At 42.0% G+C, this 24,416-nt stretch overlaps 1 protein-coding gene across 5 annotated transcripts in view; it reads right to left on the bottom strand.

Moving 5' to 3' along the window:
- The window catches only part of GOLIM4 (golgi integral membrane protein 4), an 88,799-nt gene that overhangs the window by 23,117 nt on the left and 41,266 nt on the right, over positions 1 to 24,416 (bottom strand). For 3 of the 5 annotated variants that reach the window (XM_062212168.1, XM_062212201.1, XM_062212176.1), the window contains exons 2-8: positions 15,086 to 15,160; positions 13,796 to 13,845; positions 12,211 to 12,264; positions 9,290 to 9,440; positions 5,799 to 5,881; positions 5,208 to 5,291; positions 667 to 831 (exon numbers count right to left, since the gene is read on the bottom strand). In XM_062212168.1, the coding sequence (XP_062068152.1) occupies positions 667 to 831; positions 5,208 to 5,291; positions 5,799 to 5,881; positions 9,290 to 9,440; positions 12,211 to 12,264; positions 13,796 to 13,845; positions 15,086 to 15,160 (662 nt within the window). The remainder of the gene's footprint in view (positions 1 to 666; positions 832 to 5,207; positions 5,292 to 5,798; positions 5,882 to 9,289; positions 9,441 to 12,210; positions 12,265 to 13,795; positions 13,846 to 15,085; positions 15,161 to 24,416) is intronic. The other 2 variants (XM_062212183.1, XM_062212192.1) reach the window with 1 other exon arrangement.

The raw sequence follows: 24,416 nt of genomic DNA, 5'->3' as shown, positions 1-24,416 counted from the left end.
AATGTGATTGCAGAAACAACTTTATAAGAATTAATGATAAAGAGGAGATCACTTTTGATGTCCCACTTATGATAAGCTTAATTTTCATGATGAAGACTGGAAGGCTGCATTATGAGACTAGCACTCACACCCTGACAGTTAGGCAAGTGCTTCACTACAAATCTGGACACATTCTGTGTAGCCTGAGCAGGGCACCAAGCTCAGACATATCAACTCTAACACTTAAGTGGGCTGTCACAGTGTCCTCATGATCATCTCATCTCATCCTACCCCCCCCAACACACACACACAAAAAACCCAATGTAACAAATAACCAGCCTTCAGAAACGTAGACACTGCAGTTCCTTTAAGTCAAACCGACTTGTATAATGTACAAAGCCAGTAAAGTTTTTCCCATGTAATATCACAGCAGCTGTTCTCAAACTGTGCTCCCCAAACCACCCAAATCAGTCAGAAATGCAAAGCCCTGGGCCTCACCTCCAGTTAACTGAATCAGATGCTCTGGAGCCAGGGCCCATCGATCTGCATTTAACAAGCCCTACTGGGGGGTGTGAGCCACACTAACATTGGAGAACCCTGCTCTGCAGGAAGAGCAGGCAATGCTGGGAGCCATTAGCTTGACAGGGAAAGTGCCCTGACCCAGGATTCCCCATTCTCGCCTCTTACCTCCCGCGGTTCTGCAGATGGCCTCGCCCTTGCTTCGTTGTAACCCTGTGGGGGATGTGCCGCTTGGGTAGGGCTAACGTTCTGCTGCTCTGCTGGGTCAGGCTTTCGAAAGCTTGGAATCCTGTTCAGAGTATCTTTCAGTTGCTTATATTCCGCAACTTGGGTCTGCACACAAATTGTACAATGTGAGGAGGGAAGAAAGACATCACCGATACACAGACACGGGGGTTCCCTGGAAGGCCAAAGGCACGGTACCGAAACAGAGGTTAGGCAAATGTGCAGATGGTTTCCATGCAGCAGCCATTCCTCCTCAGACATGCCGAACCATGGCTGAGCACATGCAGGTTAGATTTAGAGTTAAAGGAAACAGAAAACATCTCTAAAACAGACTGTTAGTGTCCCACGCTATGGCAGTAAACGAAGTCAGACCTTTTGCACATAACTTTCTATTATAAATATCATTATTAAAAGACAGTTGTGGAGGCCAGCACTGCAGTGCTGGTATCCCATGTGAACGCTGGTTCCTGTCCCCGCAGCTCCACTTCCGATATCCAGCCCCCTGCTAATGGCCTGGGGAAGCAGCAGAAGATAGCCCAAGTGCTTGGCCTCCTGCACTCATGTGGGAGATCTAGAAGAAGCTTCTGGTCCTGGCTTCAGCCTGGCCCAGCTCTGCCCTTGTGGCCATTTGGGAAGTGAACCACAGGATGGAAGCTCTCTCTCTTCTCTGTCCCTCCTCCCCTCTCTGTAACTCTGCCTTTGAAATAAATAAGTAAATCTTAAAAAAAAAAACTAAGACAGTTGTACAATGATTATTTTATCTCAATAAAAAAATCTACTAAATCCTCAACACAGAATTATACAAATATTTATATCTTACCAGTAAGATTTGAGGGTCATTTTTCAGATGAAAGAAATCATGGGTTTAAAATAAATTAGGGTGTGTGTGTATATTTGTGTCTAAAATCACTCTCTGTGGGGCTGGCACTGTGGTGTAGCCAGTTAAGCTGCCACCTGTAATGTTGGCATCCCATAGGGGCACCAGTTCAAGTCCTGCTGCTCCATTTCCTATCCAGCTTCTTGTTAATGGCCTGAGAAATGCAGCAGACAATGGCCAAAGTGCTTGGGCTCCTGCCACCCAGGTTGAAGACATGGACGTAACTCCTGGATCCTGGCTTCAGTGTGGCCCAACCCTAGCCATTGAAGCCATTTGGGGAGTGAGCCAACAGATAGATGATCGATCTCTCTCTCTATCTCTCTCTCCCTCTCTCTGTAACTGTGCCCTTTGAATAAATAAATATTTAAAACAAAATTACCCTCAGGCCACCTTCTTCCTCCCAGTTCACCTGTGCTCTAATAGTGTCCCCTACATTACAATGCTTATATTGTGCTCGGTGGGTATTTTTTTTTGGGGGGGGGGAGTGGGAAGCAGTGACATAGGCATGAAACCAGGCTGGATTTTTATTCTGCAATTTTGAATACCTTTTTCGTGTGACATGACAAAGGCACTAATACAGATAGAGGACTAAAATATTCTCATAAAGGTGTATTTGGGCATATATGTTGTAGGGTATGTACATGTTTGTAATGTTTTTAATACAAGGAGCCAGAAAGGCACAGAAATCCATTACTTTAAGAAAATCAATAGAAATTGTGTAAACATATATCTCACCATATATACACCGGCACTGCTACCCCGAAGAGAGAAATTCTGTAAACATACTTATATAAGCACATTCAAAGAACACTGAAATCTTTCTCTTAACAAGCTCCCCAGACAGGACCTCCTGCCTCACTGCGCCCGACACAGCCGGTGAGTGGAGCTGGAACCAGCCAGTGCATCTGCTGACCAGCCCTGCACCCCGCCACACTGTTCTTCCACCTCAATGAAGAGACACAATTCTGCATCTAATTTACACAAAGGCGAAGAAGTCTGCTTGCTGAACCTGTCTCAGGAGAGTGTCTTTTTATAATTTGTAAAAGGCCCTTATCTCAGAAATCTATCAAAACACGTGCAAAACAACTTTGTAGGTCACAGGAAAAAAACTGACATCCACACAGTCATACTTGGAATACTTTCAAGGCACAATGCAGAAACACACAAAATGCAACCCTGCTCTTCCTTCTTTCTTCTCCTTCTCAGTCTATCATCTGTGCAGGCAGTCCTGATGTAGTTCTCTGACATCAGTGTGCATGCAGGACCACGTTCAAGATGTAGTTCCTGGGCAAGTTCTGGAGCAAGGCCCAGGGGACGGTGATGTGGGGCTCTCAGACCTGACTCCTGAGGAGTTGACATGACTCTGAAGTCCAGGAGTACCTGAGCCTCAAACTTAGTTCTAGTCCCTGTTGTGGGGTGAATTACTTGACCTCTCCTTTCATCTCAATTTATTTAGTTACAAAAGGGCACAATGTTATAAAACTCACAAGATTGTGAAGATCCGATAAAATCCTCAGCCACATTTAAAAATGAGGCTGCCAAGCCAGAATCTCCTGAGATGGTTTGCATGCAGGTGTCTGAAACAGCATTTGTTCCCCAAGGAGACTTGAAGAAGTTTAATACAGTGTTTAGGATAGAATGTGGTGTCCTCCCAAAATCCATATCCTGCAATCCTAACCCCCAGCCAGTGTGACAGTGTCAGGGACTGGGGCTTCTAGGAAGTCACTACCTCCCGAGGGGACAGCCCTCATGAATGGGATTAGAGGGAGCTCTCCCAGGCTCTCTGTGCTACGAGGGGACACAAGGACAAGTCAGCAGCCTGCAAATGGTAAGAAGGCCTTCATCAGACCGACAGTGCTGGAACTGCCAACTGCCAGAACAATGAGAAATAAACTGTTGTTTAGGGGGTGAGCGTTTGGAGATGCATCCCAGGTCAGGAGCCTGGGTTCAAGCCTTGGCCGGACTCCTGATTCCAGCATCCTGCTAATGCATGCTCTAGGAGGCAGCAGGTCATGCCTTGAGTTCTTGGATAACCTTCCATCCATCTGGAAGACCTGGATTAGTTCCTGGCCCTGGTTTCAGTCTTGCCAAGCCCTGGCCATTATAGGCATGTAGGGGAGTTTCCCTGTGGATGGGAATTCCCTCTCTCTCCCTTTGTCTCTGCCTTTCAAATAAATAACCAAACCTTAAAAAATAATACAAAAGAAAATTCTGTAGATTATTAGCCACCTGGCTTATGGTATTTTGTGACAGCAGCCGAAACTGAAACATATGGCTCTAATTAAGTCAGGTACCTAATTCTGGTATAACTATTAAAACAAAAAAAGGCAGAACAAACGTTAAGGACCCTGCCAAAAAGATATACATGAAAAATAAAACTATACACAGTTTATGTAAAAAAATATTTTTATAGCAAACCTCCATCAGCAATACTGGCTGCCCATGTGCTTACTAGGGAATTTGGTTTTTGTTGAATTATTTTACTTATATTTTTATAGATTTTCAAACCGTCATTTAGTCTAATATTTTTAGCCACTATAGCTGAGTATTCAAATCCTTTTGTCACACTGTATAGCATGAAACATAGCCTTACATAAAATAACATGACAAAACCTAATAAAGTTTGAAATTAAATAATCTCCTCTAAGGTTAATTTAATTATATACAAGAGAAAGAAAAAGCTACCACAAAACTGCAGTTTAGTAGGGAGATACACATGAATGACTCTTTTAGAAAGAGGTTCCAGAAACACAGAAGCTACAGCCTCCAAAAAGGGTCAGGAGTGAACAGACTTTTGCCCTTAATAATTTTTAAGAGACAAAAAAATAATAACCTGGTCTCTTGGGGGACACAGATTGTGGGTTTTCCTTTGCCCTTTTCTCACAGTCCCTCCAAAAAAGGAGAAGTGAGGAGCTGGTTGTGCAGTGACTGAGCCAGCCATCCCTGTCTCTCTGCTTCTGCTAGAAGCTGTAAAGCACTCAGTATGCTATCGATTCATTCAGCTCTCCACACTTGTATGCACTCGCTCAGTCCTTCAGTAAATATGTACCAAGGGCCTGCCTTGTGCCAGGGGCTGTTCCAGGCTATGAACAAATGAAGATCACAACTCTTCTTTTTCCTTCTCTATTGATTTATCTTCTATTCTGTAATTTGAGCAGCAGCACAGAAGCCTAGTCTTAACAGCAGTGTGTGCAGGTGGGATGCTGGCTGTGTGGCTAAAGGGATTCAAGAAAAAGTCTGATAGTAATTTCGGTGGGTACCTAGCATCAAAAAATCCTATAGATGCCACACCAAGAGTTTACACTTATCAGATAGCTACAAAAGACCATATATGTGGAGGCAATTTCTACAATTTAAGCAAGTATTAGACCATCACTTATAGGAACTGGGATGGGGTAGAAACAGCCATATGCACCACAGAACCAGTGAAAGTTTACTGACTAGTCTCTTGATTGAATTTTAAAAGCATGCATAGTCCTTGGATTAGGAGAGCTCTGTCGAAAGTGATTCACTGAAGACTGGCTTGTGAGAGACTACATGCATAAAGGAATTCAGAAATGTTAAGCAGACTTTTAAAAGAACCAGCAGAGGCTGCTACCCTTCTAACCTGTGCAGCAGCTAGTGCACTCTTGTGGTCTTCCAAAGTCACTACAAGTTGTTCATGTTCGGAGAGTAAATTCTTATGCTGTTGCTACATAAAAAAGAATTTTACATGTTGAGCTTTAACATTATAAGGCAAATTCTTCCTTGGAAAATGACAACCTAAATGATACTTGCTTGTTTGTTGTTGTAGTTAACATTTATTAGGCTTAAAAATCACTCTAGAAAGAAGACTGATTTAGGTGATACTCCCAAATCTAAAATGTGCTACCCAGATAAATCATAACCATTACAATGAAATAAAACCAAAGGAATTGAATCTTTTATTACCAAGATACCTTTGTAAATACAAAGTTTTTAAAAATGCATCCACCTAGCAATGAAAATTGCAGTTAATGAAAGCATTTAGATTTTCAGATCACCTTTTAGTTGACAATGCCAAACTGATAAAAGGAACAGGTACACTCCAGTTTATGCGAAGCTCACAATAATAACCAGGATTGGCAGAGCAGGTCAATCAGGGAGTGACCTCTCAAGTCATCCCACACAGCAAAGCGAGCAAAAACTCTCAGAGGTCAAATGCCTGGCTGTATTTTACCTTGACATCCTGAAGCTGTGTGTGTATGTCCTGGTGTGCTTTCCTTAGCTGTCTATTCTCTTCTCTCAAATTGTACACCGTTTCTATTTTAGAAAAAGAAAAATCACACAGAAAGGCTTCAGGGTTTTAGATCCAGTTATTTTCACATCTTAAGACTCAAATAGTTTAATTGCAGACTTTTTTAATCCTGACAGTGTAATATTCCAGATAATATTGGGAGAGGTATGGATTCAGTTGGACATCTCAATACAAGCTAGTTCAATCATTTAAATACTTTTAAATAAGCTATTCATTTCTGACAAAATGTAAGGACATCTTAATTACTCAGGAGTTAAAAATGAAATACTTCTGTTAATAAGCAAGTCCATATGAATAAAACATAATAGCCAGAGTGGTTTTAATATTACCTCTCCACAAGTTAAAAAAGAGTTATTAGAAAATACAGACCATTTTTCTCACAGAATGAATAATTTTCATAGCCCCCAGAAGGTATTTCATTCACAAAGGCAACTTAAGAAATAAGAGACAGAGAGAAGCCCAACTTATCTGTTGAAAAATTCCAATTAATTTTTTCTTTCTCCTACCATTAAGTTCTTGACTGGTCCTAAGTCTACTTTCAGGGCTACAATGTGAGACTGTTGCAGTCACTGTGACGTTTTAAAATTTCCCCTCCAGAGCCCTACTAATCTGAAAAATTCTTCCACTTAAAGATTCCCAAATCACCTCTTACCATCTTAATAATTTTCCCACATTCCCTGTATCTGGAAATTGGATATTTTGAACTGGTGGCTGTTGGGCTAAATGTAACCCATATTTTTTTTTTTTTTTTTTTTTGCCATTGCAGTGTTGGCCTAAACAGAGCCTTCCATATTTGAATGGTTGTCATCATTTACACAATTTGCATTAATCAAATTTGGCAACAACAGGCCAATTTGCATGCAACAACATTCAAAGCTGAGTGGTGACAAAATAACCATGTCATTCATTTTGCAAAGCAGATACTTCTGAGAACCAATGGGGTGCTTTTGATACTTTTCCTGGGACAACAGGCATAAACCTGAACTAAGCAGGGAAAACTGTCCCCAAACAGCACCAATTCCCTGCAGGACAACAGCCTAACTCTCCAGGTTACACCCAGTGCTGAAGGAAATGGGTCAGTCACCATTTCTCATCATATCTTCTGGGCATATTTTCACAGTCCCTATCTGATCCTTGGACACTGGGTTTGTGAGTGGGTTTGGGAGAGAGATCAGGAACAAGGTGGCAATGTGGCCAGTGCCTAGGTGGTCCACCTCCAGGTAATAACAGTTTCTCTCAGAGGTTAGAACACGACCCCACTGGCAATCCAAGAGGACCTTACATGTCATTGCTGGATGGGGCTGCATCTATCACACACACAGATGCACTTGAAATACACACATGTTGCTAGTGTTTAAAGGAATTTCAGATAATAAACCTAAAGTCAGTGGCACCTGTGCCTTTGCTGCCTTACCTCAAGCCAAGTAACTTCAGCACGTTTCAATTTCTTCATCTGTTAAATGAGGCTAAACACAATGCCTACCTTACAGGGTGTTAATTATTAACGAATTAAATAAAACAATCCACATGAAGAGTTTCACTCGGTACTGACACGTGATCAACAACTGTTCGGTATCAGCTATTCTAGCAATGATGATCGGGAGTAATTATTTAAGTCTACATGCTGTCCTGCATGCTCACCAGGAATTCTAAATTCTCTCCTTGCATCACACGAAACAACCAAGGACCCCAGGGACTTCACACCTTGGTTAGCCACTGCCGAGCTGCGTCAATCACAAAACGCTCTCATTCAGCGTTGAAAGCATCTTTCAAGGATCATAATCCACAGTGCTGATGTGAAACTTGCTTACAAAGTGTCAAAGGCACCACCTATACGCTGCTGTTTCAGAAGCCTTTGAGTGCCTTCTTCCAATGTGTTTTTCTTGCTCTCTCCTACAGTATTTTCTGGTGACAAGGGCCCTGTGATCTATCATTTCTTCTTTTGAAGCGGGTGCTAGTAAGTTCAGACCAGGTTCTAAAGCTTGAACTATGTATGTCCTCTTAATTTTCCATTGTTCTGGTTTCTTCTATGTATAACTTGTTAAAATTTTACTATACATGAACTTTAAAAAAAAAAAAAGAACTAGAGCAGATACAAGAAAACATGCCATTAGGGGATATTGCTAAAACACATAAAATTCTTAAAGTATGACAAATACAAATCCAGCACCTAGAAAACTGTATTTCTTATTCCTTCATAAGTCAACTTGTTATCACTATAACTGAATGTGTTTACTCAGCTTGGCAAATGCTGAATGGCACAGGCAGTAAGCCAAAGAGCGTGTTCCTCTCCAGACACAGGTGCACTGTCCAACCCTGGAGGCCCCTTGTTTCAGGCAGACTTTGAGGATTTCTGATGTTCAGTCTGTCTTCCATTCTCTGTTTTGTGATCCCCAACAACCGCTCACCACCTGCTAGGCCACCAACAAGCCATGGATTCTGCAGGGCCACATTTTTAGGGTATCATCTACTGACACATGGCCCAGCTCTACCTAAGACCACCTTCACCATCTGCAGTACTGCCCCAGTGACAGCTTAACTCTGACCCATCACCCAGCTTCCCTTTATGATGGCTCCTTATGCAAACTCAGTACGTTACCATAACAAGCCAACTGTTTGCCACAGGACAATTAACCAGGCTTCATTTGGGTTGCACCATCATTTCTGCAAACACCATGTATGTTTTAAAACCAATTCTCATAGTTCAAACTTACTTAGCATTTACGTATTTGCTTAGAGACTGCCCTGGCTTCCAGAACTGAAAAAAACTAAGAGAAGAGATACATTTTTGTTCCCTACTGCTTTGAAAATGCCTGACATTGATGTTGTTGGTAGCTAATATACCCTGTGCCAGGAACTATTCTAGATGCTCTGCATAAATCATTTAATTCTTATACTACCTGATGAGGTGCCACTTTACATGATTATTTCCGTTTTCCAGAGTAGGATGATGAAGCACATGGTGAGTAAGCAACTTGCCCAGGGCCACGCAGCAAGTAACTGAAGAAGTCAAGATTTGCCTGGGCAGTCTGCATGTAGACCCTGAGCTCTCTGCAGCTATAGGCAGCAATCAACAAGAAGTCACTCTGCTCTGTTGGGGATTTTTAGAAATATGTGGAGCAATTTTTGAGTTGGATCAAAGATGTTAAATGTCTGGCTATGTACACAGAAGAATGATCTTGCTCCACATGGCCATGTGCCCCACTAAGACACAATGGAATACACTAAGTATTCTATTCTGCTTCTCTGAACAAACCCAAAGAGACAAGGGTAAGTGTGAAATGTTACCAAGAAGCAACTGGCTGGTAAAAGGCCACAGGTCTTTGTCTTTGTCAAAGACCAGACAAAAACCAAGTCTATTGTTCTAGTGAAACATTAGCAGGAATTCTTATGTATACTTGACTTCCAAATACCTTTCAGCTTAGAAAGTTCTTGCTCTTTTTCTTGCTGAAGCTGCAAGTATTTCTGCTTGTGGTCATTAAACGTTCTACTGAAGTCTTCCCCTTGCTTGCGATGCTCCTCTTCCAGGTCGCTGTGCTGCTTCTTCAGCTCCTCGTGTTGGCTCTGCAAAGGGAAGCACTTGAGCAGAGATGCACACTCTCTGGATTACAGCAGAGTCTGTTTCTGGAGGTTCCACCTCACCCCAGTTAGAATGGCTCTCATACCGAAATCAACAAGCAATAAATGCTGGTGAGGATGTGGGGAAAAAGGCACTCTAACCCACTGTTGGTTGCAGCCATTGTGGAAGACAGTATGGCAATATTTCAGAAAGCTGAAAACAGATCTACCATATGACCCAGTAATCTCACTCCTGGGAATTTACCCAAGGGAAATGAAATCAGCATATAAAAGTGTTATCTGTACTCCCATGTTTATTTCAGCTCCATTCACAACAGCTAAAATGTGGAATCAACCCAGATGTCCATCAACTGATGACTGGATAAAGAAATTATGGTATATACATGCCATACTCAGCCATAAAAAAGAATGAAATCCTGTCTTGTGCAACAAAATCGATAAAACAAAATCGATAGAACTGGAAACCATTATATTTAGCGAAATAAACCAGACCCAAAAAGACAAATACCGTATGTTTTCCCTGATCTGTAGCAATAATAGAGTATTAAATATGTAATGTAATAGGAATGAAATTGACATCTTGATCTTCGATGATTGTTTACAGCTCTGTAAACTGTTCTTTTGTTTCTTACTATTCATTGAACTCTCAGTGTAGGGTTAATCTTGTGGGTATAAAGTAAACTGTAAGTAAAAATTAAGTAAGGCAATTAATTAAGAAAGGGAAGAGGAGAAGGAGGAGGGGGAAGAGTATGAGTGTGGGCAGGAGGGAGGGTTGGGTGGAAAGTATTACGATGTTCCTAAATCTGTATATTTGAAATACATGAAATTTGTATACCTTAAATAAATTTGTTAAAAAAAAAAGTCTACTTCTTAGGAGCACAGCCTCTCTCTTCCAAGAAAAATAAAGAGAAATGAAGAACTAGGCTATGTTTTTCTTGAGTTACTTTTAATTTGTGTTGCTCCCTTCCATTTCCTCTTTATTTCAAATGAATAGTTTGGGATCATGGCCAAAAAATAAATCTCTCCTCAATTTTTTTCCATCAACATAAACAACAAGAAGTTTCCATGGGATAGAAAAGGGAAGGGTCTGGGGAGATTCCCAGGGACCCAAATTACCATGGAAACAAGGTAAAGCTAATGGTAAAATCATCCCTCCACAGATTTTCCAGGTTTCCTCTTCCAAGTCACACTTTCCCAGCAACATACAATGGCCCTGTGATATCTGAGGGGGATGGGTTCCAGGACCCATCTTGGGTCAAAATCCACGATTGTGCAAATCTCTCATGTAAAATGGGTGAGTTATTTGCACATAACTTTTGATCATATTTCAATTCAGCACAAGAGTACTTATAACATCAGACAATATAACATTCTCATAATAGTTGTTATACTATATTGTTTAAGGATTAATGGCAAGAAAAAGCCTGTAAATAGTGCAATTTTTCCCAAAATTCTCTTTTTTAAAAAAGATTTACTTATTTATTTGAAAGGCAGAGTAAGAGAGGTAGAGATAGAGATAGAGATAGAGATAGAGATAGAGAGAGATTAGAGAGATCTTCCACCTGCTGGTTATTTCCCAATGGCTACAATGGCCAACATTGGGCTGAGCTGCATCCAGGAGCTTCCTCCAGGTCTCCCACATGGGTGCAGGGACTCATGTACGTGGGCTGTCCTCCACTGCTTTCCCAGGCACACTAGCAGGATGCCAAATCACAAGTAGAGCAGCTGAGACAGGAACCAGCACCCACATGGGATGCTGGCATTACAGGTGGCGGCATAACCCCTGTTGAATATTTTCATTTCAAGTTGGATAAATACACAGATAGAGAACCTGCAGATACAGAGGGCTGAACATATCTGATTTCTCTTCTTTGGTTTTCAGTCTTCCTAATAACAAGGTTTCAAAAAGAAAAGGCTGCTTCCCCTTTTGGGGAAATAGTACATTGATTGTTCATAGAAGTGATTCTTATTTACTCTATTTCTGCTTATAATCTCACACTGTAATCACAATCTATGGATACCTATAGTCTCCAAATGTTCAATGGAAAGGAGGGTCTGCATTGCGCTGTTGATAACAGGAAAGGTCTGGTTTCAATAAAAAGCATGTGCTCTACTGATGTGGGGGGAAGACAATGCCATCCAAAAGGCTGGGGGCTTGGCCCGCAGTGGAGACCACGGCATGATCTGCACGCTGCACAGCACGGTCCGCTGCTCATCTCTTCCACTGGGACAAAAAACCTCCCTCTCCCTCCCTCTCTCTCTCTCTCTCTCTCTCTCATCTTCCTGACACACTATAATGAGTTTTCTCAAGGACCACGGAAGGAGAATCTTTAAATAATAAATTGTGTTCCTATAGTAGGTAAAAGGCCAGTTTTTAATAATAACAACACAAGGGAAGCATTTTAATAGCTCTACAGTCTCCAGTCTGTCTAAGATAAAAGAAACTGTCTAAGGAAAGCTACTGTAAGAAATGAAGCAAACAAAAATCTTTACAGGACAAAGACAAGAACTAAATTAAAAAGTAGGTGAGCAGAGAGCCTGATATGTAAGAAAATGTATAATATATTAAATACATTCTTTGTAATCAGATGATAACTATGGTAGAGCACTACATTTTTCGCCAAATATGACTTTAGCACACCACGTTACAGAAAAAGTCAACTCTCTGTTTACTTTTTTAACTACTTTAAAGGCCATTAATCATTCAAATATTAGTGAATTCTTTATTTTCCTCAGGAAGAACAAGTTTACTCACTTTCAACATTTGATGCTGCACACTCAATGCACTGTATCTGCTGTTGGAATCTTGCTGTAAATCAAAATAAACAAATAAATCAGTCAATCCGTCAATACCAAGATGCCCAATCCAGTTCTCTTGATACACACAACTTAAAGCTCTTAATAAAATTCTCTCCCTTGTAATTTATTTCTCTTATGTAAGCTCAAATGAACTCCATGCTTGATCCAGGATGTCTTGGGGCCATCCATTTAATAACAGAAGCAAACTTTGAGCATTCCTATAGGTTTGCTATATTTTCATGATGAAAACACAGAATCCTAAAATGCTAGGTGGACAGGGTCCTGAGAGATCATTTAGTTTCAGTTCTCATCTACAGAAGAACTAAAGCCCAGCAGGAGGAGGAACTTGTCCTGACTCGGTCACTGTATGTGACTAATCCCCTGCACTGGGTGCTCAAGGTCAAGGAGGCAAACCCAGCAGGAGCAGGCCTCACAAGTTTGGCAAGAGAGGGAAGAGAAGAGGTACTTTCCTGCCCTGAACTTCAGTGGGTAACAAATTCTACACACTTGACTTTACCTATTGAGACTATTTGATAGAGTGAGAAGCTGAGAAAGAGTAAGGAGCACCCCAAGGGCCAACGTTTCATAATGCGGCAGAGCCAGGGCTGAAATCTGAGCCTAAGTGGCTGAACTTCCCCTTCTGAGCTCCAGGTTCAGCAGTGGATCTTTAGGCCCCTGTAGGATGCTGGGGTGTCCCCACATCTGGACCACACACAAGTGCACAGGGCAGCCACACAGAGACACCTGGAATGTGCCTGCCACCACGCTATGTGGCTCTACTGTGACTCAGCATACTCGCTGCCTGACCCCACGGCCAGCACGAGTGCACTAGTGAATTCCTTCTCATATTTTCGCAACTTCTACAAGGAACTGCATCTTTTGCTTATCATTTGAGTTTACTACTTTGCTACATTAGTGTGTAAGGAAATTGTATCACAAAAATGTACAACAGAGTGCACACAGACTCGGTCAAGGCCTTTAAAAGCAAGTAAGAGTTGAAAGCTGATTGCATCCCAGGCTATCCAAAGAACTGTTTTCTTGATTTTAATACCCCAGGGTACCAGTGCTTTACTCAACTGATGCTCTTGTATTTTTCTTAGGGCAAGAGTAGGTAATTCCTGCAGGTAATTTGGTCTTCTACAATATTTTTAAATGCTAGACTCACTCACTCACTTGTTCAATCATTTCACAAATGTTCCTAACTGCAACTAGAAGCCAGGTCTTGTGTCAGATGCTACACAGGCAAAGGTAAACCAAAATAAATACTATATTCTAAAGAAAAGTGAGGATACAAGTAAAAATGCATAAAAAAATAAGATGAAACTACTCTCAATTTGTCACTATCATCAATAATGTGAGAAGGTAGGTTTTAAAAGAAACTTAAAACTAAGGCTTTCCTCTTAGAATATTTTGGTAGCAGAAAAAATGTATCTCAGTCCCACAGTCCTAGTGGTCAACAGAGAAAAGATGTTGCCACTCTATTTCCCGCCCCTTCGTGTTTCATGAACACAAATCAAGGAACAAAACAGAACAAAACTTACCCTTCCTTTATTTAGGGTTTCTTGTGCTTCTAACTTGTAAACAAGAAAATCTAGGACAAATGGAGAAAGTATAGTGTGAGCTAATTCACTGTGACAATTTTACACGTCTGAAGGGATAAAGGCAAACTTAAACTTGCAAAGATGTTTTGGGCTTAAAACTATCTACCTGGCAATTTTTATACCTCTTTTTTGCCTCCCAATGCTTTAGAGAGCATTGAAATGAAATACAATATCCCTCTTTATCTTAAAGCTGTGAATCTTTGCATCAACAAACTCTGATTAAAAGTGCACAGTCTGTGGGATGAAAGCGCATCTGACGGGTGATTGACGGCTCCCCACTAGATGGCACACTCAACTCCTTCAGGACCTACGAAGAGAACTCCAGCGCCCAAGCCATCTGTAATGCTCTGAAAACTTTATTATCCACTAGATGGCTCTATAAAATCGCTCTGCATTTGAAGACAATGAAGATCCAAATCCTCCTGAAGCATTTCAGTGGTGCTAAAACTTGTGTTCTTCACACAGGCTCCACGCAAGGGACAATAATACACCCTGGCCAGCACACCGTCCTCCCCTGCCCTCCCTCCTGGACCCCACCAGGGCAGAGAAACAGCAAACTTGAATTTCCAGATGTGTCACAAAACAGGAACAAATACAAATAAAACTGATAATGTCACCTCACAAACTATATGAGGTCAATGATTTGCAGAAAATTTCTGAGAAAAATCAATCCCACTGCCTAAGATATGCACTAAATGTTACTTTTTCAAACTGAACCAGTAAGTTGTGCCAATAAAAGCTTTCATAAGAAAACGACAGGTGCATAACTTAAAAGATACCAGACAGTGTGATCAGTCCATTATGCTATAAATGTGTGTCTGTGTGTGTCTATGTGTATAAAGCTTGTTATATTCTGGTTTCAGTGCCATTGCTCTTTCTTCTACTCCTTTTTTCTGGATATCTGTGAACAAAAGTCCTAGGAATTAGTAATATACCTGTGTAATATTCAGATGAAAAGCTACTTATGATCTTTGAAGTGATATGTATAACCCCATATATGAACTACCTCAAGGTGGCACCAACTGAATCAAAGATTCTAACTCCAACCTTGAGCAGAAATTACTGTGCAGTGCCTAACCTATTGCCTGACACCTCATTCCCTCTCCAGCTGCAACACTGCCTTTGCGCTGATTTGAGAAGTATCTAGCAAAAAGTATAGTAAAGCAACTACATAAGACTTCAAAGAAGAATATGAGAAAACATGGAACACAAATAGCATTATTTCTTTACCTTCCTTGGCTTTCTTGTGTTCAAGTCTTTCCTTTTGCAATGATTTTTCTAATCTTGATCTGTGTTCATACACAACTGGAAAAAAAAAGAGTTAAAATTTATATTTGACAAGTTAGGAATTCAAAAGTAAGATTAACATCAATTTTCAAAACAGAAAAGAACACTGCAGATCCTTTATTTTAATATGCAATTAAAATGAAAGCAAATGCATTAGAAGTTTCACATTCTGGGTAACGAAGACATGCAGAAGGGTATGACTGTCATGTGGCTGACTGTCCTGCAGCCTGCCCTTTGCTAATACTCTGAACTGAGTCGCTGCTTTCTCCAGCAGCTCCCGGTCCTTCTCCAGTCTGCTACATGCAACACTGTCTGAGGTTCAAGGTCTTTCTTGGGCAACTGTATCCACTCTCCTGACCTCAACCACCATCTGCACCGGAGTTACCCCCACATCTGCATTCCCAGTTCTTGCTTCCCTCTTAAGCAGTAAATGAGTGCTTCCACCTATACATCCCATAAGTACTGCAAAGTCAAGGTGATCTGCCTCTGAATTCAGGCTGCCTGGATGGTAAGGAAACCTCAGCTGCATGCCACCATGATGCAAGAGGACAAAGTGTAACCCCTGGCTCCCACAGCAAGGTGAGAGAACACAGAGAAATGGAAGAAGGGGGACTGTCCAAAGAACCCATTAAAATGCCCATGAAATAATGAGCTAGGTCACCATCTGCTGTGGCCCATGGGAAACCATAGTGTTCCGATGTTCATCCTGTGAGGACCCCCCCCCCACCGCCTTTATCGCCCCTCCCCACTCATCCATATGGTGCCATGTGAGTAGGGCAGGAAGAGCAGAAGGGCTGGGGAGTCAGGGAGAAGCAGCCCTCTCGCATGGGCGGAGCAGGAGCTGGAGGAGAGGGAGAGGCTCTACCTCTGAATGAATAAAAGACCTATTATTACCCTGCACTGAGACCAGACATCCTGATTACTGAAGTGAGACTGCTTACCAAGACAAGTCACTGAGAGTTTGAGGAAGTTTTCTTTTTGTTTTGTTTTGTCTTGTTTTTAATCTTAGAGAAGCCAAAGAAGTAACCAAGTCTGTCTCAGATTTCATACAGGAAAGGAAAACTCAGCTCCTCAGAGGGTCTGGGGCAGACAATGAGGGGAGAGGAGGAGCAAATAAATGAAATTTCTGATGTACTGTTTGAATCCTGTTTATTCGGCATGATGATAAAATGTGATCTCATTCCCTGGCGAGCTAAGCCAAACCTGGACTCCATTCTTTTGCTGGTCACAAGCTCCCCATGGCTACATACAATTTAATCATCCATCACCAGTTGACCATGTAACAATATAAAGAGCAGTCTGCCCAACACTACCAGCTGTAGCCAAGTCGTCATGGCACCAGCGACTCCCCTCCTCACCCCTGCTACAGTCCCTTGCTGCTGAAAGGACTCACTGCCTCTGCCCCTGCACTTTCCTCATCATCACAGCTGCCAGTTAGCAGCTACTGTGGTCATTCTTCCAACATGGCCATCATCTCCTGGGTGCACCAAACCATCCCTCCCCAGGGCTCCATCCGCTATGATCATGGGCCCTAATTCTACTCTAACCTCTGCTACCATCTCTGTGACTCCTAGAATGCCTGTCATCACCCACACTTACATGGGGCATTCCCGATGGGACGCCTATTCCAGGCAATCTCGGCCAGTCATTGTAATGACTCTTTCCCCCTTCCTTTCTTTCTATCAGAGCTCCTATTCTATTACCAGATGATCACTTCCCCCTGTACCATCATCATAAAAAGCTTCAATACAACTGCATATTTATTGAGCCCCTACTCTGTACCCAGAAAAAAGTAGGAAATTATACTAAAGGTTAATTGTAATTTATAATGCTCGGCTATAATTCCATAAGTCCCTTGGTCAATTCTAAAGCTCTATTAAAAGCAAAAGATTTCTTGGATTGGAATCAACAATATTATCTTGACTGATGTTTGCAATAAGACAGGAAAAGCATAAAGATTAGCACTATGTGGGTAACAGGCATTGCTTCATGGTTAAGCATCTGCACCCACAGTGTACCTGGATTCAATATCCAACTCTAGCTCCTGACTCCATCATCCTGCCAAAGGAGACTCTAGGAGGCAGCAGTGACAACTCAAGCAACTGGGTTCCTGCCACCTGCATGGAGACCTGGTCTGTGTTACCAGCTCCGAGCTCTTAGCCCTACCTTTGCAGACATTTGGGGAGTGAACCGTGAATCAAAGATCTGTTTCTTTGTCTCTGTTAAAGATGAACTCTACAGGGCTTTTCTAAGTGAAGACTGTGCACTCACAGTCTTTAATAGTTTCAGGCAGATGGAGAGACATGAAGGGAAGAAAAATTACAGTACTATTTGCTATAACAGAGGCAAGTACAGAAACACCTGCACTCTGCAGCTGGAAGGAAAAGCATTCTCTCAACGCTAATCCACTGGCCAAAGTTCTCCAGGTTTGGGTAGAACGTTACTGGAACATAAACATGCCAGTTAAAAGGGAATCTGATGCATTAACTGCACACATTATAGACTGGAAGTCAATAAGTATGTCCATTATTTAAGTAGAAGGGGCAAAGTAGTCAAGACCTTGCATTTCAGGAGCTGGAGCTGCAGCAGCTGGTCTCAGAGTGGAGGGAGGTCCAGATGCAGAGAGAAATGATTCCAGCCTCACAGCACCCACAACCATCAGAAAACAGAAAACAGCAGCAAAGTCAAGAAGGCATACATGAGGCAGACTGCTCACTGCCTGTCACCATCTAATCAGAGTACAAGTATCAAGCATGATTCTGGAAGGCTAAGGATAGGAGAAAGCTGAACATCCAAATTACTGTCTTGTGAAATGTCTGCTTACTTAATGAAATACAGCAACAATCACTGTAAGCTACTGTTACCAACTCGGGGTTGTCAGGTAATGATTGGAGCTTAGGACACAGAAAGCTCATGAGTGACATTTCATCTTCACCAAGGGTGGAGGGCCCACTAGACTTTCTGAACAGAGGGGGTTTGGAGACACCGGTGAGGAGTGCTGGGGGTGGGGAGGATGGAGGTAGCAATCCATTCTTTTTCCTCTTCCCTAGCAATCAGTTGGGAAGATATTGTACCAACAGCTGGTCTGCAGTCCTCATTTATCAAACTGGACACTACAATGGTCTTCACCAGCTGATTGACACATTCGACCCACAAACAGCAAGAAGTCCTAGGAAACAGTTACAAACTTTCATACATAATTTGAATAAACTCCACGGCCTCCCAAACGCAAGCATGTTTGTGGCTTATGGTCAAAATTCAAAGGTCGTGAGTTCATGAAGGCTCCGAAGGCGTCACCAACAGCAGGCTCTAAGATAGAAGACTGTGTTTTTGCAGGTACAGAAGAAGAGATGTGGTCAGCAGGAACAGAGGCCCTCTGCAGAACCATGCGGTAATCACACCATTAATATTATCTTCCTGAGATCTGCTCAGGCCGTTATGACAGCACAAGCTTCCAGTTCTCGTGTAACATAACCCGAGATTTCAGAAATGGCTAGTGGGGTCAGGACGTCACTCACGGGAAGGAAGCACAGAGAACAGAGCGGCAGGACTGGGGGCGCATTGGGGAAGGGCTGTTCTTCATCAGGCTCAGGAAAAGGAAAGAGGCAAACCAACCTGAAAAGGCGCCTCACGCTGGAAGCTGAGGACTCCACATTCAGTCAGGTCAAGTCAGAATGGAAAAAACAAACGAAAACAAAAACCCTTAGCATTAAAAATCCCACAAACAAGAGGAGAAAGAGGAAGGCAGTAATAGGATGGCCGACAGCACAGACTTGATGCCTGGGGTTGAATCCCCAGTTCTGCTTATGGGATAAGTTCCTAAACTTCTTTGCACCTCAGTTTCCTTTGTGGCATGTGGGGGTAATAACAGAGCCAATGTCTTCGGGTGACTGTCAGAATCCTATAATATACTATATACAAGTGCTTCTGATTAAATCTTGTATGGCTAAACACTAAATTAAAATGCTTGAAAAATTTTTTCACCCACATGCTGTCTTAAAAGTGCCAAAGAAGGAGTCAGATCTTTCATGATTCCTTCCTATCCTACCACTAGAGCCTAATGTTAATAACAACAAAGTGCACATACACACACACATACACACACACACCCACATACACATAGTCTTGAAAAGGCAATAATATTAGTCTTGGGTTTTTTCCCTTACAATAATTGTTTTGAAATGCTTTTTAAATTATTAAATTATTTTATTAAATTATTTTTAAACTAAAAAACAAAGGTCAGTAAAACCAAACAGAAGCTTTGTGTGCCTGTGATCTAGAAAACTTCTCTATTATACACACACACACACACACACTCAATTCTTTGGCTACGCATTCTCTAGGCTTTGTGATGGTAATTTATCTAGATAGGTTTACTGTTTTGCTCAGAAGGAGGATTGCTAATCAATCCTTGTCACCTATCTCTATTTTCCTGTTTAGACTCTGGAGTCAAGGGCATCAGTCACAAGAGACCAACGCTGCTGGAGTGTCTGCAACTAAAACCGTGGACTATGAATATTCTCACAGCACCCTGCAACCTTAAGGCAAAATAAGTATAAAAATAATAATTCAATCTTGTCACTCAAGATTTTAATGCAGAACAACACTGCAAACTGGAATGGGGTTTGACTCACAAGAACTCACCAAAAAAAGACAAAATTGAGTTAACACTCATCTCCTCCCTTGCTTCCTGAAAAAGGACATTAAAATTTTTCCATGCAGTCAACAATGGAAAGAGGATTTATTCCTCCCCAAAAGTACTCAGGGGATTTAAAACCCACCTACTTCTTACCACAACCCTCCATTTTAACTCTGACTTCCATCAGAAAGTAACAAGAGAAATTAGCTATAAATATTCCCTTATGGACAAAATATACATCTATGCCATTTTAGGGCAAACTACTCCATTTCAGAATTAGAAATCAACACTTTTAAATTGGGCAGAAAACATCATTACGTGTTTTAACACCTTAAGTCAAGAGAATGCAACATTTCTTTGGCAGAAGTAACAGCCCAAGAAATGTTACTTTGGTGCTGACTATAAGAGAATATTTTATATTTATAAAAAAAAGGAAGCTTGAACATTGCACATTTCAACTTGTAAAAACATTAAGATTTGGAAGTATCTTCATAATTTCAAATATGATTAAAAAACTAAAATGAACAAACTTGTGCTTTTAATAATTCAATAATTTTTAAGTAGGAAGCCAAGAGAGGGAACAAAAAAAGGAAAATAAGGGTCAGCCTTGTGGCGCAGGTTAATTCACTGCATGCAATGCCTGGGTCCCATGTCAAAGCCCCAGATGCTCCACTTCTGATCCAGCTCCCTGCTAAGGCACCTGGGAAGGCAGTAGATGGTGTCCCAGGTGCTTGGGTCCCTGCCACCCATTTGGGAGACCCAGATATAATCCCAGGCTCTTGGCTTTGGCCTGGCCCAGGCCTGATCATTACAGTCATTTGGGGAGCATACTAGTGGATGGAAGAACTGTCTCTTTCTCTCTCTCTCTCTCCTTCCCTCCCTTTCTCTCCCCCTCCCTCTTTCTCTCTCCCTCTTTGTCTCAGTCTCTCCACCATCCCCATCACTCTGCCTTTCAAATAAATCTGTTTTTATAAAGGAAAATAAATTGAAATCAATACAGTTCTCAAAACACATCACTTTGGAGGTTTTGTCTTGGTGTTTAGGTCTACTGTTGTCAATATTTACCAGGTTCTCTAAGGCGAGTCTCTAAGACCAGCTGCAGCTCTACTTTGCACAAAAGGGTGGGGCTCCACCACTGGCCCGCCCCCACCTGCCCAGCAAACACATTTTTCCAATTGTCTTTCTTACTTCTTTCACAATTTTACCAAGTAAGAAGTCTGAGAAAGAATACAGAAGATCTCCTTAGAAAATAATCCACATAAAACAATGAATAAGAGAGAAAAGGAGGCCGACAATGATCGCCATCAGCAGGCCCACACCGTACCCCATGGCAGAGTTCTACACCCACCTTCACAACTCCCCCAACCCTCTCGCAGATGCCTCCATAGGCTTGGCCACCTTTTACTTCTCACTCGAGCCCGTGCCATATCTCCAATACAAGCCTTCCAGGCAGCCTCACAATTTAGAGCAGAACGCAATCAGTGAATCTCTTCCTGCGTAGTCAAGGTCCAGGACTGGGGGCAAACCCTCGGAGTGTGTCCTCCTAGAGAAGCCTGCAGTCCATCCTGCCCCAGCCCTGCAGCTTCCTGGCTACTCCACGAATGGGCCAGGTCAATCCAGGTCTCCCATATGGGCAGAAGATACACGTAACTTGTCCCTGCTGCCCCCAGTGTCTGTGTCAGCATAAAACCCGACTCAGGAGCTGGGTATTGTATTCAAGTACCCTGATGCGGACACATGTGTTTTAACTACTAGGCTATGGGCCGGCACCGTGGCTCACTAGGCTAATCCTTGGCCTGCGGTGCCGGCACCTCGGGTTCTAGTCCCGGTTGGGGTGCCAGTTCTGTCCCGGTTGCTCCTCTTCCAGTCCAGCTCTCTGCTGTGGCCCGGGAGGGCAGTGGAGGATGTCCCAGGTGCTTGGGCCCTGCACCTGCATGGAAGGAAGACCTTCCTCTCTGTCTCTAACTCTGCCTGTCAAAAAAAAAAAAAAACCTGCTAGGCTAAACACCTGCTTAAATTCCCACATTTGTTGGCTGATTCACACTCACATATCTCAAAGCACACATAGGCAACAGAACAGAAACTAAACATAAATTTATATGTCAATGTATAGGATCATAAGATTAGAATTACTAAATTACAGCCCAGAAAGACAGATGCTTTCAGAGTGCTGGGAGAAGAAACAGTCTTTTTAGTTATTTTTTCATGGATGGCAATTAGTGTTTTTTGGGTTTGTTTTTGGTTTTTGGCATGCACATTGAAGTTCTTAGATCCCACAAAGTCCTGTGTTTAAGTTTGCTAGTGCATAGTTTACGAAGTAGTTTAAGCCCGATTTTTTCGGTGCTTAGCTGCCTTTTCTATTTCGAAGAACATGATACTAGACCTTCCCTCATGGCACTATCTAACGGAGAGTGGCCATTCCACACAGCTTTGTATTAGCTAATTTAAGAGGTGCTTCTTCCTACCAGTCTTCTTCTTGGCATACTTGCAAGTGGGGAACCACCAACAATCATGCTCCTCATGAAATGCCATCCATTCACGCTTTATGGAAGGATTCTTAGATGCTAAGAGCTTTTTATTAAAAGAAAAAAGATTTTATTTATTTGAAAGACAGAGTTAGAGAGAGAGGTAGAGACAGAGAGAGAGGTCTTCCATCCGATGGTTCACTCTCCAGATGGTCACAATGGCCAGAGCTGCGCCGTTCCAAAGCCAGGAGCCAAGAGCTCCTTCCGGGTCTCCCACATGGGTGCAGGGGCGCAAGGACTTGGGCCATCTTCTACTGCTTTCCCAGGCCATAACAGAGCGCTGGATCGGAAGTGGAGCAGCTGGGACTAGAACCTGTGCCCACAAGGAATGCCTGTGCTTCAGGCCAGGGCTTTAACCTGCCGTGCCACAGCAATGGCCTCTTTTTTTTTTAAGATTTATTTTATTTATTTGAAAGACAAAGTTACAGAGAGAGGTAGAGACAGAAAGAGAGGTGCTAAGAGCTTTGATATTAAGTCCAACAGCATTCCAGGCACCATGAGAGACACCAAAGAGTAGAAAGTCCTCTCATAATGTACAATTTGAGACATGCTCAATTGGACTTGCCCCAAATGGTGGAGTTAGAAATGTGCCACGGGATTCCAATACAATCCCATCAAGGTGGCATTCACCAATGCCATCTCACTAGTCCAAGTGATCAATTTCAGTTCACAATTGATGACTCTGAAAGGCCTAAGAGTCAAAGGGATCACACAAACAAGACTAGTGTCTGCTAATACTAACTGATAGAATCAAAAAGGGAGAGAACGATCCAACATGGGAAGCAGGATACACAGCAGACTCATAGAATGGCAGATGTCCTAAACAGCACTCTGGCCTCAGAATCAGCCCTTAAGGCATTCGGATCTGGCTGAAGAGCCCATGAGAGTATTGTAGGCATGGAAAGCCAAGACACCATGGAAAAGAAAAAAAAAAAAAAAAAGACGACGACCTAAATGAAAGATCTCTGCGAGTGAGATCCCAGTCGGAAGAACGGGGCAATCAAAGATGGAGGTACCTTTCTCCGAAGGGAGGACAGAAATTCCACTTTGACTATGACCCTATTGGAATAAGATCAAAGTTGGCGAACTCTAAAGGCTTCCATAGCCTTGGCAACTCATGACTAGAGCCTAGGAAGATTACTGACGCCATAAACAAGAGTGTCAAATTGTTAAGTCAACAACAGGAGTCACTGTGTACTTACATCTCATGTGGGATCTGTCCTTAATGTGTTGTCTAATGTAAAGTGATGCTATAACTAGTACTGAAACAGTATTTTTACACTTTGTGTTTCTGTGTGGGTGCAAACTGATGAAATCTTTACTAAGTATATGCAGAATCGATATTCTGTATATAAAGATAATTGGAAATGGAAAAAAAAAAAAACCTGGTGTTAAATTGGAAATGGCATAGAAAATTAATTAATTTTTTAAAAATATCATGTAGGATCTCTGTCTTTAATGTGCTATACACTGTTATTTAATGCTATAACTAGTATTCCAACAATATTTTTTTACTTTGTGCTGCTATGTGGGGGCAAACTGTTGAAATCTTTACTTAATATATACTGAACTGATCTTCTGTATATAAAGAGAATTGAAAATGAATCTTGATGTGAATGGAAGGGAAGAGGGAGCGGGAAAGGGGAGGGTTGCGGGTGGGAGGGAAGTTATGGGAGGGGGGAAGCCAATGTAATTCATGAGCTGTACTTTGGAAATTTATATTCATTAAATAAAAATTTTTAATAAAAAAAAAGTCCTCTCATAAAAGTCTTAGGACCAATGCATTCAGGCTGTGTGAAGAGGGTAAGACAGGTAGAACAGTCAGCAAAAGCTAGACAGGCTGGGATGACACAATGATCTGCCAACAGATTTTTAAACAGCACCTCTTGGGGAGCTGAGAGGGAAACCGCCTCCTGGCCCGTGAACGGGCTGCATGCTACGAAGCACATATTACATTCTCAAAGGCGTGTGTAAGTGTATATGCATATACATTAGAAACTCAGACTCATAGTAACAAGCAAAATGGTTCTAAAATGAGAAGTGTGTAAACGGGTCCAGTACAGTGATATTCTATTCTTTCCTAACAGTCAGATTTCAACTGGATAATCTT

The sequence above is a fragment of the Lepus europaeus genome, chromosome 2 (assembly GCF_033115175.1).
Source record: "Lepus europaeus isolate LE1 chromosome 2, mLepTim1.pri, whole genome shotgun sequence".
NCBI classification, from domain to species: Eukaryota; Metazoa; Chordata; class Mammalia; order Lagomorpha; family Leporidae; genus Lepus; species Lepus europaeus.
The sequence above is the reverse complement of the archived record's forward strand: the minus strand, read 5'-3'. Positions and strand labels throughout refer to the sequence as shown.